This window comes from Salmo salar, chromosome ssa25 (assembly GCF_905237065.1).
Source record: "Salmo salar chromosome ssa25, Ssal_v3.1, whole genome shotgun sequence".
NCBI lineage: Eukaryota > Metazoa > Chordata > Actinopteri > Salmoniformes > Salmonidae > Salmo > Salmo salar.
This window is the reverse complement of record NC_059466.1, coordinates 40,863,471-40,883,103: the sequence shown is the minus strand read 5'-3', so window position 1 is coordinate 40,883,103 and position 19,633 is coordinate 40,863,471. Positions and strand designations below refer to the sequence as shown.

Sequence of the window (19,633 nt, the reverse complement as noted above, 5' to 3'; positions counted from 1 at the left end):
GCTGGTGATCTCCCATTTTTATAATTTTAATTCAGATTTTTATGATTAATCATGTGACAATGACTTTGAAATGAAATTGTTCCACGAAAATCGTCATATAAAAAAATCTGAATTGGCACGCAGAACAGTAGAAATGGTAGGATAAATTGTAAGGGGGGCACAGCAGTCAGCTGAGCCTGGGGCTAGAGGTAGGCCTGGGCTGTCAAGAGCGGGTGACTCACGCTCCACTGAGAAAGGCTATTCAGTATCAATGTCAGAGTTAAAGAACAGAACAGCCAAACCCAAGCCCTTCCTCCGATGAAAAGAGCATTGATCACCACTGGCATTCCCCCGGTTCATTCTCCCTTCTTTCCTTCAGCACAGGGGCCCAGATAGCAAACTGAATTTAGACTGATGCAGAGGAATATAAGACACCTGCTGAGCTTTCAATAGAGGACAGAAATTGTCAATCAGATCTCAACAGCAGGGTGCTTCTTGTGACATCACTCCCCTTACCAAGGCCCTGTTTGAATACTTCTTCAGAAACGCAGCCTTCCTTCCTTGAGTTAATCACACAATTAAGATAATTGGATTGGTGAAAACAGGAGTTACACTGGATAGGTTTCACCAATCCAATTGTGTCAAATGAGTGATTAGCCTAAGGAAGGGACTGGAAGGAGGATTTTCAAAGTAGTGGAAAGAGGGCCCACGACTCCTTGAAAAACGGTGGCCATTGCTTTTGAGAGCACTATCCTGATGAAATGAAATGGAATAAAATAAAGACTCACATGTATCTCGAACTTCCACCCGCTGACGGCCTCGTCTGTGAGAATCTTGGTGAAAGAGATGGTCAGGCCGTCCCTGAAAAACCTCTGGCACGCCTCACACTTCACATCAAGTTCTAAACAGACAGAAAACAGACAAGAATTAAGTGCATGGAGATATTGTGCTACCACAGATCCTTTTTATTTCAAGGGCTACAGGTCAAATATCAATCTAAAGAGAAACTATGCGGAAGCGGACATTTTAATGGGACGTTGACAAAGCGCAATTACACTAAAAGAGAGTCGACCATCAAGTTAGTCTAAACTCCATACACAGTGGTTGAAATACACTGCTGTCAATGCGATTTCAGATGTGTACATAGCCAAGGACAGGCTTTCTATACCATCTTGATTGCCTTAGTTCAAAACATGGAGTAGTAATTTGAGAAATAGAATGAGACAATATTCTTACCCTTTTTACTAAGCTCTATAGCAGCTTCTAGAAGAACCTCCAACTCTCCCTTTGGCAGAACTGGAACCACCCAGCGGGGTCTGGAAACACAAAACATCCACATGAATACAGAGAAACACATTCCTCCTCACAACCACACACACGGTGTATTGCCGCTTTCCATGTTATCTGTAGCTTGTGAGGTGTGGAAACCCTGTTTGTTGCTTTACTGGATTTTGTTTTGTAGCTTTTTGTCCCATGTTGCTCTGTGTCTGCGTGCCACATGTTGCTTGTCCAATGTTGCTGTCTGTGTCTGCGTGCAACGTGTTGCTTGTCCAATGTTGCTGTCTGTGTCTGCGTGCAACGTGTTGCTTGTCCAATGTTGCTGTCTGTGTCTGCGTGCAACGTGTTGCTTGTCCAATGTTGCTGTCTGTGTCTGCGTGCAACGTGTTGCTTGTCCAATGTTGCTGTCTGTGTCTGCGTGCAACGTGTTGCTTGTCCAATGTTGCTGTCTGTGTCTGCGTGCAACGTGTTGCTTGTCCAATGTTGCTGTCTGTGTCTGCGTGCAACGTGTTGCTTGTCCAATGTTGCTGTCTGTGTCTGCGTGCAACGTGTTGCTTGTGAAATGTTGCTCTGTGTCTGCGTGCAACGTGTTGCTTGTCAAATGTTGCTCTGTGTCTGCGTGCAACGTGTTGCTTGTCCAATGTTGCTGTCTGTGTCTGCGTGCAACGTGTTGCTTGTCCAATGTTGCTCTGTGTCTGCGTGCAAAGTGTTGCTTATCCAATGTTGCTCTGTGTCTGCGTGCCACATGTTGCTTGTCCAATGTTGCTCTGTGTCTGCGTGCAACGTGTTGCTTGTCCAATGTTGCTCTGTGTCTGCGTGCCACATGTTGCTTGTCAAATGTTGCTCTGTGTCTGCGTGCAACGTGTTGCTTGTCCAATGTTGCTCTGTGTCTGCGTGCAACGTGTTGCTTGTCCAATGTTGCTCTGTGTCTGCGTGCAACGTGTTGCTTGTCCAATGTTGCTCTGTGTCTGCGTACAACGTGTTGCTTGTCCAATGTTGCTGTCTGTCTGCATGTTACGTGTTGCTTGTCATATGTTGCTCTCCATGTGCTCACTGCTCATTGTTTGTCTGTATTGTTATTGCAATTGTTTTTAATAACTTGCCCAGGGACTGTGGTTGAAAATTAGCCGGCTGGATAAAAGCATCACTTTATTTAAACGTTGATTGTTTCACTGTCCCTATAAAAATAAATAGAATACATACACCTGTCGTCCAGTTTGGCCGTGTGTGTAAGTGTGTGGGTGTACCTGTTGATCATGTCATCCAGCTTGGCCAGGTCTGTGTGAGGGAAGGCTGGCTCCTCCACCTCCTCCTCCAGCTGTGGGGGTCCATCCCCCTGACCCTGCTCATCCGCGGGGCTCACTGGAGAGTTCTCATTAGACGAGTTAGGGGACGACGTCTGAAACACAGAATATAGGGAAGAAATTCACAAAAAAATGAAACAATCAATACCCCGCCTGCTAGCCAACCCATGAGGAAATACAACCAACGTCACGCAGACATAGGATTGGGCGTTACAGTATTTTACTATATACACACACACACACACACACACACGTATTGATGAACGGACCGGTTTGAGTTTTTACTTAACCTTCTATAACGGTATTTCAATGTTTGGTTTGATAAATGCGATACGCAACTCTGGCACGTGTTATATTTTAATCCGTTTGCTACTTGCAAGTCGCCTCTCCCTCACCTGCATGCCGCTTCCCACACAAAGCCTTGCCCCCTCACACTCAAGGAGAGTTGTTGCTTGACCATGGAGTCACCAGCACTTCATGTTCACTCTGCGTGGTCAGACGCAACAATATGCTGGTGACACGGATACTGCTTCAAAGCTTCCTATAATCATACTATTAGTTTGCAGACTGTAATATACACAAACAGCTAGTTTGTCTTTTCTTAGCATGTCGTGGCTAAAATAAATCCTGTTAGCCGCTAATGCTAATCGCTAGTTAGCTAGCTGTTTGTATGAGCAGCAGTGGTAGCGGCAGCATCAAGTGTGGTGTGTGTGTGTGTGTGTGTGTTGTGAGTAGCAGAGCAGCAGAACTTGGGAAATGTGGGGGTGTGTAGAGACGGCTCCTTCTGCTTGGATGACCTACATAGCCAGCTTGCCTCTCACGTCTGGGTACGACTCATCTCTAACACCCTCTCGGTCTATATCATTCAGGAGCTTGTGTTCATTGTATCCTCCCTCCTAGTCTCCCTCTCCCGTTCCGCTTAGGTGTGAGCACTGACTGTGGTGTAGTGTTTCCCACAGACACACACACGCTTTGTCACCCACCCCCCACCCCTCCCGCAGGTTAACTCAACTACATGAGTCTCTGTGCTGCTTCTGTGACACTGTGGGCCACTGATGCAGTAACAGTGTCACACACCAACACTCAGGTCTAAACAAAACATCAATACAGCATCCGTCAAACACTCAACGTATCCTGTGTTATGCTTCCAGAGAGGCTAAAACAGGTTGGATTCATATTTGGAGTTACTGTTCGATGATTCAGGAGAGCTTTACGCCCCACGAGGAGGGAGTTAGTTTCATACTATCTGCTTTAGCAGGAAAATGAGCACAGGATGAGGGGGAATGAAAGAGAGGAGATGACAGGACTCCAGACTGTGACCATTTATTAAAACGTCCTATTATTGGGGCGGACAAAATCATGAATTTGTTCAACAGTATTAAATTATCCTCATGATTCCTGTAATAAAAAGTGTCTGCCCTGCCACTGTGATTGTACAACATTTCAAAATGAACCTGCAGGGGGGAATAAAACTACTTCGGAAGCAACTCGCTGTCCATATTAAAAGAGAGGATGGTCTCAGCTTCCTGTAGGTATCATTTTATTTCTCAATGATCATTATTGAGCTCCAAGCACACTGTTTTACAATCAAGATATCTGATATAGCTTTGAAATACGGAGCTCGCAAAATTCTGCATCGGCTATCGCAACTGCACTAGACGCAATAGCAACGTTTTTTTGAGGACATTACATTTACTGTTAGACTAATGCATGGCTACTAGCAGTAGGTATTATATTTAGCAGTGGTGTAAAGTACTTCAGTAAAAACACTTGAAAGAACTACTGAAGTTTCACTACATTCCTAAAGAAAATAATGTAGTTTTTACCTGTTGTCCGGACCTCTGCTGCCAAACATACCCTCGTAAAACTGACCATCCTATCGATCCTTGACTTCAGCGATGTCATTTACAAAATAGCCTCCAACACTCTACTCAAGAAATTGGATGCAGTCTATTACAGTGCCATCCGTTTTGTCACCAAAGCCCCATATACTACCCACCACTGCGACCTGTACGCTCTAGTTGGCTGGCCCTCGCTTCACTCTCGTCGCCAAACCCACTGGCTCCAGGTCATCTACAAATCTCTGCTAGGTAAAGCCCCGTCTTATCTCAGCTCACTGGTCACCATAGCAGCACCCACTCATAGCAAGCGCTCCAGCAGGTATATCTCACTGGTCACCCCAAAGCCAATTCATCCTTTGGCCGCCTTTCCTTCCAGTTCTCTGCTGCCAATGACTGGAAGGAACTGCAAAAATCAATGAAGCTGGAGACTCATATCTCCCTCACTAGCTTTAAGCACCAGCTGTCAGAGCAGCTCACAGATGACTGCACCTTGCACATAGCCCATCTGTAAACAGCCCATCCTACTACCTCATCCCCATACTCTATTTATCTTGCTCCTTTAGCACCCCAGTATCTCTACTTGCACATTCATCTTCTGCACATCTACCATTCCAGTGTTTAAATGCTATATTGTAATTACTTCGCCACCATGGCCTATTTATTGCCTTAACTCACCTCATTTGCACTCACTGTATAGACTTTTGTTTTTTTCTACTGTATTATTGACTGTATGTTTGTTTATTCCATGTGTAACTCTGTTGTTGTATGTGTCGAACATCTATTTAGACTTTTACTCAAGTACAATTTTACTGGGTGACTTTCACTTAAGTCATTTTCTATTCTTTCCATTACAGCCTCATTCTAAAATAGATTATATAAGAAAATACTCAGCAATCTGCACACAACACCCAATAATGACAAAGCGATAACAAGTTAAGAAATGTTTGCAAATGTATAAAAATCAAAGCACAGAAATACCTTATTTACATAAGTATTCAGACCCTTTGCTATTTCTACAACTTGATTGAAGTCCACCTTTTGGTAAATTCAATTGATTGGACATGATTTGGAAGGCACACACCTGTCTATATAACAGTCCCACAGTTGACAGTGCAAGTCAGAGCAAAAACCAAGCCATGAATTGTCCGCAGAGCTCCAAGACAGGATTGTGTCGAGGCACAGATCTGGGGAAGGGTAACAAAAAAAATTCTGCAGCATTGAAGGTCCCCAAGAACACAGCGGCCTCCATCATTCTTAAATGGAAGACGTTTGGAACCACCAAGACTCTTTCTAGATCTGGCCGCCCGACCAAACTGAGCAATCGGAGGAGAAGGGCCTTGGTCAGGGAGGTGACCAAGAACCCGATGGTCACTCTGACAGAGCTCCAGAGTTCCTCTGTGGAGATGGGCGAATCTTGCAGAAGATCAACCATCTCTGCAGCACTCCACCAATCAGGCCTTTATGGTAGAGTGGCCAGACGGAAGCCACTCCTCAGTAAAAGGCACATGACAGCCCACTTGCAGTTTGCCAAAAGGCACCTAAAGGACTCTCAGACCATGAAAAACAAGGTTCTCTGGTCTGATGAATACAAGACTGAACTCTTTTGCCTAAATGCTAAGCATCACGTCTGGATGAAACCAGGCACCATCCCTACAGTGAAGCACGGTGGTGGCAGGATCGAGGGAAAGATGAACTGAGCAAAGTACAGAGAGATCCTTGATGAAAACCTGCTCCAGAGTGCTTAGGATCTCAAACTGGGGTGAAGGTTCACAGTCCAACAACCCTAAACACACAACCAAGACAATGCAAAGAGTGGCTTCGGGACAAGACCCTGAATGTCCTTGAGTGGCCCAGCCAGAGCCCGGACTTGAACCCGATCGTACATCACTGGAGAGACCTGAAAATAGCTGTGCAGCTACGCTGCCCATCCAAGCTGACGGACGAGCTTGAGGATCTGCAGAGAATAATGGAAGAAACTCCCCAAATACAGGTGTGCAAAGCTTGTAGCGTCATACCCAAGAAGACTCGAGGCTGTAATTGCTGCCAAAGATGCTTCAACAAAGTACTGAGTAAAGGGTCTGAATACTTATGTAAATGTGATCTGTTTTTTTATTTAATAAATTAGCAAACATTTCTAAAAATCTGTTTTTGCTTTGTTATTGTGTTGAAGGAAAAAAAATCTATTTTAGAATAAGGGGTCTGACTACTTTCCGACGGCACCAGTTTTTGCTTTGTCATTATGAGGTATTGTGTGTAGATTGATGTGGGAGAAAACGATTTAATCAATTTTAGATTAAGGCTGTAACGTAACAAAATGTGGAAAAAGTCAAGGGGTCTGAATAGACCGTATGGAAATCCTGGAGCCCTATTTTGACAGTAAAATATAACAAAAATAGCCTAATTGTCACCCCAAAATGCATGACAACCACTGGTTTAGGTTGCATATAAAATTATTTTGAATCATGCATTCCAGCTTGGATATGTTAGATGTAACAACGGATTTATCGAATACCATCTCGGTAGTCTATTACACTTCTTAATAAAGCATTGTGAATGACTTCATAAGATGACTCAAATGTATTATACTGTGTGACCTTGAGAGAAAAAAAAAAATTGGGTTTGCCACCAAATCATGGGCTGGTTCCACCAACTGAATAAGTTAGTGGCACCAGTGCCACCAGGAGAAAATGTTATTCTGGAGCCCTGGATGAGGGAAGAGAGAGAGACAGAAAAAGGAAAGAGGACTAGAAGAGAGAACATGGTGAACACATGATGTTGAGGTGAAGGACAGAGATGAGACGATGGGACAGACAGTTTCCTGACCTGGTTCTGTGGCAGTGGGGGCTGGCTCTGACTCTGGGCATCGGGTGCCTGGCCCTGGCCCGACTGGCTGTCGTTGCCCCCCACCGGAGAGCCACGCGTGGTGGCTGTCATGCTCGCCACGGGGCAGATCTTGGCAATCTTGGCCTCTTAGGCAGCACTGACCACGAGGGAAATCACAGGAGGCGCCTCAGCAACCTCAGAGGCAGAGCAGAGGGAGGAGAGCAGCGGCCGCGGCACGAGAGAGAGGGACAGAACCACCTGGAGATCTGGACGGGCCGCTGAGACCATTGCATAACCTGGAGAAGAGAGGACAGGGTTAGGGTGTATCATTGGGTTAGTTTCATAGACAATAAAAATACGGCATGGTGGTCTCACTCACAAAAACGAATGGACGCGATAGGAAAGATTTTAACATGGATCACGTCTACGTTTTGTGTTATATACGGTATGTTTCTTTTTTATAGTCATCACGCGTTATCAAATAAGTTGTTTGGTGGTGTCAGTGATCACCTGTCAGGTGAGCCTGGCTCGCTGTGTTTGGCTTGTGAAAAACAATAAAGAAGACAGTGTACACTGAAATATGACTATGACATGTGCATGATATAACATTGCAAGGGTAAAGATAAGTCTTCAATTCTTAAACACTGTCAGTCAAGACACTTTGGGACGTATCACAATGATAGGGAACAATCTTTCGTATTTTCCCCCAGACACTTGCTTGCGTTCCGTGAGTGCAGTTAGAAAACAGTATTGTAGAGGCAATGTGCAGAAGTAAGATTTATAGGCATTACAGGCATGACGTAATAAGGAACAACGGTACACAGAGGAACCGGTTAGACCAACACCATCTCTGGCAGGCTGCTGCCGAGTCCGGGTGTTTTATTTCCCATCACATCAGCTGAGAGCTTGGCATGTGCTGGTTGTCAGCATGACCATCAGTGAAACACGATAACACCTGGCTGCAAACTCAGCACTTATTGGCACCACTTACGAGACGTCATAGCAAAAACATACAGGCCTAATTTTCTAGCATTTTGGGCCGGTGTAGTCTTGTATAACATCCAGCCATAGCTAGCCATGCAGGCATTGGAATCAAACAAATGTTTGGTTGTTATTAAGTCTGTGGTAAGAGGTGAAAAGATACATTTACTACAATGATACTGCTACTAACAACGTACAGCAATAAGTGGAAAAATATAGAAAGATATCAATCCTCAACAGATGGAAAGAACCTCATATTCAGCAGTGAGGCTGCCAACGAGCACTTTCCAAGGGCTGTAGTACAGAGAGAGTAGGCAGCAGCGTCTCCAGTTAAAACAGCATGACATTGACACCATGGGCCTGACTCTGGAGAGGAAGAGTCCAAGACGACCTCAGAGACTGCTAGTATGGCAAGGATACAATGAATGCTAGTAGTGGAAATGCCCTCTATTGTATAAGGAAATGCCAGGGTTGGGGTCAATCCCATTACAATTCAAAAAGTGAACTAAACTCCAATTAAAATTAAAAAATGTCCTAATAGAAACATTGTCTCACATCAGATGGCGTCACTCTTCCTCAACCAATCTGTCTTGCAGGAAATGGAACTCATATTCAAATTTGAATAGTGAGCATACGCCACTGAAAAAATGTAAACCCAGTTCCTATTTTTTTGTATATAACTGCGCTTTCGTATGAGTCCATGAAATATGAATACTAACTACCTAATTATTGCAAATGTTGTGACAGTGATTTAATAGTTTGCAATTGTGGGAAAATAAAAAGAAACTGGTGGCTATCTCCTGCACAAATTCTGTGCAAGGATGTTGGTCGCCAGGCAGTGCAGTGACTTCATCAGCTGTGTAGCTAACATTCATTATTATAGCTAGCTAGTGAACTAGTTACCTAGCTCTTCCTTCACTGACATAAAAAGCTTGCTTAGCCGGTTTAAATGACCCTAAAGTTGTAGACATGCAGCCCCACAATTAAGAGGAACCAACAGTTATCAGAAATCAGTTTAAGTTTGCATTTTTCGCCGCAATCATATCGTTGGGTCAGCTGAGCTCAGCAGCTGACTCGGGAGGCAACTGCAATGACCCGTGGCACAAGAACAGCATGAAAACTCATAATGTTAGCATTAGCACAACTAGCTACAGTAGCTTGCTAGCTAGCTTTTGTTGGAAGATTCAACAGTGTGTGTGGAGCACTAAGTAGGTAGCTGGTTGGTTAGCAGCATTGTTTTAGTCAAAGATGTCAGTCCGACCCCAAAAAATCTTGGTTGACTGAAATGAATCTGTTCTTTCGACCAATCGATTGTTCAAAATTTTTAAGCATCTATTTTTCATATATAGACACACTATGTGTTTTAATAAAATCAACTATGTGCTTTGAGCTTGTCTGATGCTTTAAGTTTACAGTTTGATGAAATAAGACAATGACTCAAGAGGGCGCCAGAGATCTAGATAACCAGAAGAAAATAACCTTAACCTAACCATTCTCCCGCTCCTGCTGGCTTTCGCAGATTCTGCCATTACTCTCCTGAAGTTGCCAGTAATAGGCTACACGAGGAATCGGCAACCTTTCATGTGGAATGCCAATTTATCTTACCATTTCTACTGATCTGCGTGCCAGTTATGGTTTTCAAAATGCAAATTTTCTTGGAACAGCTTCATTTAATTTATAATAACGTCTTCATATCTGAAAATCATTGTCATGTGGTTAATCAAAATTCTATCCAAATCTAAATGAAAATGATCAACCTGAAAACAAACTTCTATTGCCAACTATGTAAAAATAGCCTACATAAAGTTAACAAATAAAAACATTACAGCCTGCAGGTATAAAATATCCTGATAAAAAAAATATCCTATCCAATCACATTAGCTACACAAGTTTGCAACAAACTTGAAACATTGTATCAACTATTAACTTGGGTCCGGCCCAAAACTTGCAGACAGACACAGCTGTAGGGTATTTGCGCAAGGGATAAGCAGCAGTGCTGGACTTGGGCAGGAGCTCACCGGAGCGGAGTACCGGCACCTCATATTTCAACTGCTTGAGCTCCTGTTCCTCCTATAGAATATTTGCTTGAAAGTATTGTGGATCTCCTGCACCTAAATATAAAACAGTACCAGCACCCAAAATGAGTACCGGAACCTATTTCAGTCCAAGTCAAGCACTAATAAGAAGCAATCAGGTAGGCCTGTTCTATGATGTTTCCATTGGATCAGAACATGACATTTTTCTCTTTCATGCTGAGAGGTTATCGAAAGGGAGAGCCCTGGAAAGATGTTTCAAATACATTGAGGAACTGATGTCATTCTCAATGGATGTATAAACAGACTTTGTTTGCTTGATGTTTGAGGTGAAGAGAACATTACTCTGAGAAGCTCCACAGGTCATTAGTGGTTGTGTGTTAAGCCAATCAGAAATACTATCAGATCCCCAAATGGGCACATTTGTATGCCTACATTTTCCTCGCAGGCCAGGTAGCCTATAAGAATAAATAAAATCACATTTTATTGGTCACATACACATGGTTAGCAGATGTTAATGCGAGTGTAGCGAAATGCTTGTGCTTCTAGTTCCGACAGTGCAGTAATATCTAACAAGTAATCTAACAAATTCACAACGACTACAGAATATGTACAAATAAAGATATGGATGCGCGATGTGGGTGCAGCATAGGCAAGATGCAATAGATGGTACAAAATAGTATATACACTTGAGATGAGTAATGTAGGATATGTAAACATTATTAAAGTGGCATTGTTTAAAGTGACCAGTGATCCCTTCATTAAATCCATTTATTACAAGTGGCCAGTGATGAGTCTGTATGTTGGCAGCAGCCACTATGTTAGTGATGGCTGTTTAACAGTCTGATGGCCTTGTTTTCAGTCTCCCGGTCCCAGCTTTGATGCACCTGTACTGACCTCGCCTTCTGGATGGTAGCGGGGTGAACAGGCAGTGGCTCGGGTGGTTGTTGTCCTTGATGATCTTTTTGGCCTTTCTGTGACATCGGGTGCTGTAGGTGTCCTGGAGGGCAGGTAGTTTGCCCACAGAGATGTGCGTTGTGCAGACCTCACTACCCTCTGGAGAGCCTTGCGGTTGTGGGCGGTGCAGTTGCAGTACCAAGCGGTAATACAGCCCGACAGGATGCTCTCGATTGGGCATCTGTAAAAGTTTGAGGGTTTCAGGTGACAAGCCAAATTTCTTCAGCCTCCTGAGGTTGAAGAGGTGCTGTTGCGCCTTCTTTACCACACTGTCTGTGTGGGTGGACCATTTTAGTTTGTCCGTGATGTGTACGCCAAGGAACTTAAACTTTCCACCGTCTCCACTGCTGTTCCATCGATGTGGATAGGGGGGTGCTCCCTCAGCTGTTTCCTAAAGTCCACAATCATCTCCTTGTTTTGTTGACGTTGAGTGAGAGGTTATTTTCCTGACACCACACTGAGTGCCCTCACCTCTGCCATGTAGGCTGTCTTTGTTGGTAATCAAGTCTACCACTGTAGTGTCGTCTGCAAACTTGATGATTGAGTTGGAAGCGTGCATGGCCATGCAGTCATGGGTGAACAGGGAGTACCGGAGGGCTGAGAACGCACCCTTGTGGGGAGTGGAGATGTTGTTTCCTACCTTCACCACCTGGGGGAAGCCCGTCAGAAAGTCCAGGACCCAGTTGCACAGGGCAGGGTCGAGACCCAGGGTCTCAAGCTTATTGATGTGCTTGGAGGTTACTATGGTGTTGAATGCTGAGCTGTAGTCAATGAACAGCATTCTTACATAGGTATTCCTCTTGTCCAGATGGGATAGGGCAGTGTGCAGGGCGATGGCATCGTCTGTGGACCTATTGAAGCGGTAAGCAAATTGAAGTGGGTCTAGGGTATCAGGTAGGGTGGAGGTGATATGATCCTTGACTAGTCTTTCAAAGCACTTCATGATGACATTAGTGAGTGCTACGGGGCGAGTCATTTAGTTCAGTTACCTTAGCTTTCTTGGGAACAGGAACAATGGTGGCCATCTTGAAGCATGTGGGGACAGCCGACTGGGATTTATTGAATATGACTACTTCTATGTGTGCGCGTCCTTACTCAACATTGAAAAGGAGTGGTCCAAACAAAAGACAATGACTACATTTTATTGACAACTCGTAAATGGAATTAAATAAACCAAAACAACTTGCTTCTCACAAGTGTAGCAAAAGTCGTGCACTCTGGAAACAATGTGTCCACTCCGACAATGAAAACACGAAGACTGGAATAAGATTGAATGCATCAAAAGAAATCACCTTAACCAAAGTAACAAACATTGTAGATGAGAAACTATAGGAATTAACAGTAAATGTACTACTGGTGATATACAGCGCATTCGGAAAGTATACAGTATCAGTCAAAAGTTTGGACACCTACTCATTCAAGGGTTTCTTTAATTTTACAATTTTCTACATGGCAGAATAATAGTGAAGACATTACAACAATGAAATAACACATATGGAATCATGTAGTAAGCAAAAAAAAGTTATACAAATCAAAATATATTTTATATTTGAGAATCTTCAAACGAGTCACCCTTTCCTTGATGACAGCTTTGCACACTTGGCACTCTCTCAACCAGATTCACCTGGAATGCTTTTCCAACAGTCTTGAAGGAGTTCTCACATATGCTGAGCGCTTGTTGGATGCTTTTCCTTCACTCTGCAGTCCAACTCAACCCAAACCCTCTCAATTGGGTTGATTGTGGAGGCCAGGCCATCTGATGCAGCACTCCATCCCTCTCATTCTTGGCCAAATAGCCCTTACACAGCCTGGAGGTGTGTCGAGTCATTGACCTGTTGAAAAACAAATCATAGTCCCACTAAGCGCAAACCACATGAGATGGCGTATCGCTGCAAAATACTGTGGTAGCCATGCTGGTTAAGTGTGCCTTGAATTCTAAATAAATCCCAGACTGTGTCACCAACAAAGCACCCCAACACCATCACACCTCCTCCTCCATCCCTCACGGTGGGAACCACACATGCGGAGATCATCCATTCACCTACTCTGCGTCTCACAAAGACACAGAGGTGAATTTGGACTCATCAGACCAAAGGCAGGATTTCCACCGGTCTAATGTCCATTGCTTGTGTTTCTTGGCCCAAGCAAGTCTCTTCTTATTGGTCTTTTAATAGTGGTTTCTTTGCAGCAATTCGACCATGAAGGCCTGATTCACAGAGTCTCCTCTGAATAGTTGATGTTGAGAAGTGTCTGTTACTTGAACTCTGTGTAGCATTTATTTGGGCTGCAATCTGAGGTGCAGTTAACTCTAATGAACTTACCTCTGCTGCAAAGGATAACTCTGGGTCTTCCTTTCCTGTGGCGGTCCTCGTGAGAGCCAGTTTCATCAGAGCGCTTGATGGTTTTTGCAACTGCACTTCAAGAAACTTTCAAAGTTCTTGAAATATTCCGTATTGACTGACCTTCATGTCTTAAAGTAATGATGGACTGTCGTTTCGCTTTGCTTATTTGAGCTGTTCTTTGAGCTGCCATAATATGGACTTGGTCTTTTACCAAATAGGGCTATCTTCTGTATACCACCCCTAACTTGACACAACACAACACAGCTGACTGGCTCAAATGCATTGAGGAAAAAAAATTCCACAAATTAACTTAAGGCACACCTGTTAATTGGAATGCATTCCAGGTGACTACCTCATGAAGCTGGTTGAGAGAATGCCATGAGTGTGCAAAGCTGTCAAAGGCAAAGGGTGGCTACTTTGAAGAATCTCAAATATAAAATAAATTGATTTGTTTAACACTTTTTGGTTACTACATGATTCCATGTGTGTTATTTCATAGTTTTGATGTCTTCACTATTATTCTACAATTTCAAAAATAGTAAAAATAAAGAAAAACCCTGGAATGATTAGGTGTGTCCAAACTTTTGACTGGTACTGTATATGTAAACGTTTGACTAAAACAATCTCGGTCAACCAACAGCCTGACGACCAAACAATTGACCAGTCAACTAATTGGTGTCAGCCCAAAAGTTTTTGCTAGCTTTCATGCCCACCTTCAAATTCAAAAATACTGCTCATTGAAGCACAATAATCCTTAGCTAGATGTGAAATAGGGCAAGTAATACTTCATCAAAAAAGCATCAACATAGATTTTTTTGTTTTCGCTTAGATTAATCGGACAGTTTTGAGGCAGTAATGGGGTTTAGCAGATGATGTCACCTAATGGTAATATTTGTTAATGTTAGACACACTGAGGTATAGGTTAGACCTTATACATCAGTAGGTTAGACAGCACATTATAGCCAAACTACTTTTGAACTATTCCATACCGTCAATGCTGACTTTGACGTAAGACAGTGTCATTGAAAAGCATGGAAGAGAATTGGAACGCTAGTGTACTTCCTGAATTGACTGGAATTTAAATGAAATTGACCCCAACCCTGCTAAATGCACATGAATTAATTGTAGTCCCTAATAAACATTTTTATACACAAACAAGCAAAAGAACTCAAGATGAACAGTTGTGGTTCAAGTCTAACTAAATGACTGCCATGGAGTGTTACTTAAACAGGCTCATTCTGACAGTATAATGATCATCATACACGCAGCATAACCGGCATGCCTGCCAGCATGAAAAACAATTAATAGCCAAGTGGATCATTGGCCTGCGTTTCAGTGCTGTAATGACACTAACGTCAGGGCTCTGTTGATGGGTTCTCTCAACAGTGCCCTCCGCTTGGAAGAATCACTGATCTAGGGATCAACCCCTTACAGTGGCCAAAAGCCACAAGACGGAAACTCTTAGGGTTAAGGATGGAAATCATCTGGGAAGGATGGGATTCATGTAAGACTACCGCACTCAGGTAATCCCCTGCACAATCCCATAGCATTGGCCATCAAGATAAATCTCAAACGTTTTAGATTGAGCAATAACATGCAAAACAAAGCAAAACGAAACAATCGTTCAGTGACGAATCCCCAATCTAATATTCATCCAATTGAGATCAGAAGGAAAACCAAAATAATAGGCCTAAGCACGTGACGCTGATATCATGAAAACTGTTAGGTAAGATTGGATATCCATCGTCTGCTCCCAACGATGGAAATGTGACATACTGTACTTGCTGCTCGCTTTTCCTACTACCATAAGCCCCTGACCAGATGGAAACTTGACAGTTATTCTACAAACCACATATGCTGGAATAGGAAATTAATCATACACCATTTAGAGTTCAGTCTTATTCTTCACATGTACAGAGGTGGTGGAGGCACACAGTGTTTTAGGATTTGAACTCTGAACAGCATAAAGCAAAGACAACAACTCTCAGTTTCAGACAAGAGAGGGGATTTCCTGAAGTAACCATGGGATCGGTTGGCCAGGAATCAGGAGATATATTTCTCATCCCTTTTCGCTTTCACTCTCCTTTACGTTTCTGTTCCAGAACACAGAATGTCTAGATGAAATACAAATGTATGCTTTTTTCCCCTCTCAGTCTTTGGGAAAACTGCTCAACCACTTCACGATTTAAAATCAACTTCCTTGAAAAAAAAAAAAAGCCTAAATCAGCAGCATCTTTCTTATCAAAATATATAGTTTCAATATCTAGCCTACAGAAACGCAAAGCCTCAACTTCATTAAAGTCTAGGAGAAAGTCATCACCATAAATTCTATTCTCCCTCCAGCTCGAAGGTACAATCTGCCTTATAACCACACCACGCACACCGAGCTTGTATGTCCCAACAAAGGCCAACCGCAGTTCCAGAGGACACAAAGGCCATAAGGATGAGTATTATTAGCTCTCTCTGTCCTCTCCACCCAGCTGAAAGCCTGGGTAGCGTTCAGTCTGGTGTAACCGATGTGAAATGGCTAGCTAGTTAGCGGGGTGTGCACTAATAGCGTTTCAATCGGTGATGTCACTCGCTTTTGTGGAGCGATGGGCAACGATGCTTCGAGGGTGGCTGTTGTCGATGTGTGCAGAGGGTCCCTGGTTCGAGCCCAGGTAGGGGCGAGGAGAGGGACGGAAGCTAGACTGTTACAACACCAAAATAGAAATATATTGAGTAGAATAAATATACATTCCTCTCTCTGACATGACGAGTAGAGAATTATGTCTGATGATATATTCATGGCATTTCTATCTGCAAAGTTCAGTATGTTGCATCCTCCTGAACACATATGTGGCTGCAATCAGTTGGCTGCAGGGACGACACCAGTCTTGCCTGGCAGAGAGACAATATGACTGGAAATCCAATCCACCCCAGTTCGGAACAAGAGGGTTTGATCATGTATTCCCTACACATTATATTTCCTTCATAGGCCTTGATATATTCGGCTACATATTTAAATGGTTGGGTCTGGACTGACCGTGACTAAGTTTGTGATGTCATTAAAGAAACCACCGCAGCTGTGCTGGTCTGGTAAAGCTGGAGAGCTCTGTGTGTGCTTGCGTCCGTGCGAGTTCTCTGATCAACACCTGGCTGCTTTACTCTTTGACGTTAGGTAGCTATAATGAGATACTTGTTTAAAAATATATATATATATTGAGAACAGCTTTATCATTCCAGAGAGGACATTGGTAAAATGATAATTCAACACAAAACTTCAAGCCCTGCAAAACACAATCTGATCAAACAGTGATTAGGCGCAACCCTAAAAGCCATTAAAAGTGATCCTGCTGATATGTCATCTTCGGGAGATGCCTGGGTGTGGTAGTAGTAGGTCTACATTTTTTTAAGGATTCTAAATAATCTGTAGCACTGTGTTCACATTTGTATCCATCTGCTAGAGGTCAATTCAGTTACGAAACAAATTGAGTGAACTTTTGAGGTACTAAAACTGAGACATTTCCTGTCCTTAGCATGTGGCCACTGGCGTCAGAAACATGCCATTAAAATGCTTCTACTGCAGGACATTCCCTAGAGAGCCCAGCTCAAAACCACACTATTGAGTAGGCTACAGTTGGATCCCCATAAGTGATGAATGCATTTAGCCACTGCTAATTAAGCAACAGCATATTGCACAAAGAAAACACCAGTCAGTCAGTGATCATTCCTTCTAAATCAGTAACTGCGAATTGAAAATAATACCATACCGAATGGCATTGTGAAACAAGGGAGGTCATCCTCTGTTCAACATCCTTCTGTCTCTAACTGGATGACTAGCTAATAACGCATAAATACTGTTGCTGCCTGTCGGGCTAGCTAGCTCTTTAAACATCACTTGCTGGCTATGTCATGTGAAATGGGCCTTGAATTACAGCTGTTTCCCGAATGACAGGGGCCACTAGACAGTAAGGGCCAAACCTGAGAGTTCAGCCCTAAATCACTCAGAAATAAGCTATGTCCATGACGACATTGGAGGAGACATTATATATATTTATGCCATTGATCTAGCTGATTAGCCATTTATATTTCTTCCGTCATTCTAATAAGATGACTATGAAAACAGTCACTGACTAACGTTAGTTAGCATTTTGCAAGGATGTTGTTGGCAAGTAAGTTCATTGACAGGCAATAGATTACGCATTCGTTTACAAGTTATGAAAAATAAATTATATCATATTACAGTTGCCCAAACAGGTCCATGATTATGTAGCTACATTTTCATCTTTGCTAGCTACTTAAAATACATCCAACACGGGTGTATCTGTCAACTTAGCTAGATAGCTAGCTACAGTACTTCGCTAACGTAACATTGGGTTGGTTGGCTGTGTGATCTGCTTGCATTCATCATCAAGGAAATTAAGATCGTATTCCAAAATCAGAAATGTCATATCATTACACTTCGAAATATCAAGACAATAACATTTTGTAAAAACAGCTAGGTTGCTAAATTGGAAGCTAACTAGCTAACAACAACCGTATTAAGTCTGATATCGCAGTGCGATCCGTCACTTGAAGGCCTAGTTTCCAAGCGCAGTTTTCCAGGCCTTTGCCTGGCCAGCAACTGTAACCGTTGATAAAAATTCATTAGGGTAGTTGTAGAAGGTAGCTGGATATCTAGCATGATTTAGACACATACCACGAATTCATCGTTTTGAAATATTTGCATTTCAGCAGACAATGCGCTAACGTTCGCTAGTTAGCTGTAGTTAAGGAGCAGGCCGCACAACCACGTCCATAGTCAAATATTTTATTGTGGTGTTAGCTAACCTTACAGCTCCTCTAGCCAACATTGACAAGTTAGCTAGTTAGACGTATCTACAGTTGTCACGGCGCGACATTTCTGGATTTAACCCCTATTAAAACAACTCAGACATCTGGTTCAGGGGTGGAGAACCGCCTGTCATTACGTTAACTAGCCAAAGAGCTCGACAGCTGATTTAAACGTCAACTAGTTAGCTGATATCGACCCGGCTTTCAATAACGTTAATGTTCACGAGCTAGCTAACTGTTAGCTTAGCTAGCCAACTCCACATTGACTTGCTCCCCCCTGTCAGTGGGTGAGTCAGACAGCAACTTGGTAAACTTCACTAACGTACAGTAGCTAACTACGTTAGCTAGCGTTAGCTTCCTTATCTATTCTGGCAGAACTAATAACATTACTTAGACAGCCAGCTAGCTAACATTCCCAATCCAAGTTAAATTATTTAATAATTAACGACGCGAATCACCGTATTTCAGTCCAAGACATTTCTAACAAAATAAATAACGTTAGAGCTAGCTAACGTTACCAAGTCAGCTGCCATTACCTGCATCCACCAGCTGATGTTAACAGTGCAAACTAACGTTAGTTGCTATAACCACTTACCAGGAATTTGATAGGACTTCCCCTCTATTCACGAGCTACTCCAGCCTTGACGAGTGTGTCGTTGTTTATTACATAAATGTGCCCTATATCTTGCTATTTCATTTGAAGCTCAACTGTCAGTTTGAATAATCTGGTTCCTTGGTTTTTTTGTCAGCTCTTGGGTGTTTTTCCTGCGTCACCAGCGCGCTAGCAGCCCCCCCAAGTCTATCTAGAGACTAGCGGATCTCTTGTCAGTTCGGTCCTAGCCAGTCAGTCACAACTTGCCGCTAGTGAACTGCTTCAATGTGGCGGAAGCGCAGTCCTGAACAACGTGAAAACAGATGCCAAACGGCTTTCCGAACTCTAAATGTCAACATTAGTTAACGAGCCAACTAGCTATTCTGTGGAGAACAACTTCGCAAATGGAACCTGTGCTGAATGGTAACAAAAATCAATACAATGTAGAATAGATGGTTGACTCCAACCCGGATATTGGATTCGCTTATCCAGGATTTTCTTCAACTCCCATATTCATTGCTTGCCGAATCAAAATGGGTTTTTGTAGGACTACATATCGCCTCCTGCTGTCATGGATCTGTTGAGTCTGTCAGTCAGATATTCTATAACAAACATTTATCAGTGTGTAATAGATACATATGATCTATCATAAATGGTGTATTATTGGGCGCCTAAGACAGTGCATATT

At 43.0% G+C, this 19,633-nt stretch overlaps 1 protein-coding gene across 1 annotated transcript in view; it reads right to left on the bottom strand.

Annotated features, from left to right (window-relative positions):
* Window positions 1-19,365, bottom strand: part of LOC106586795 (probable ubiquitin carboxyl-terminal hydrolase FAF-X) — an 81,626-nt gene extending 62,261 nt beyond the window's left edge. Inside the window, 5 exon segments of the mRNA XM_014174462.2 lie at window positions 768-880; window positions 1,216-1,295; window positions 2,505-2,656; window positions 7,226-7,521; window positions 18,949-19,365. Of these exon segments, the coding sequence (XP_014029937.2) occupies window positions 768-880; window positions 1,216-1,295; window positions 2,505-2,656; window positions 7,226-7,336 (456 nt within the window). The 5' untranslated portion in view covers window positions 7,337-7,521; window positions 18,949-19,365.
* Window positions 19,366-19,633: the final 268 nt, after the last annotated feature.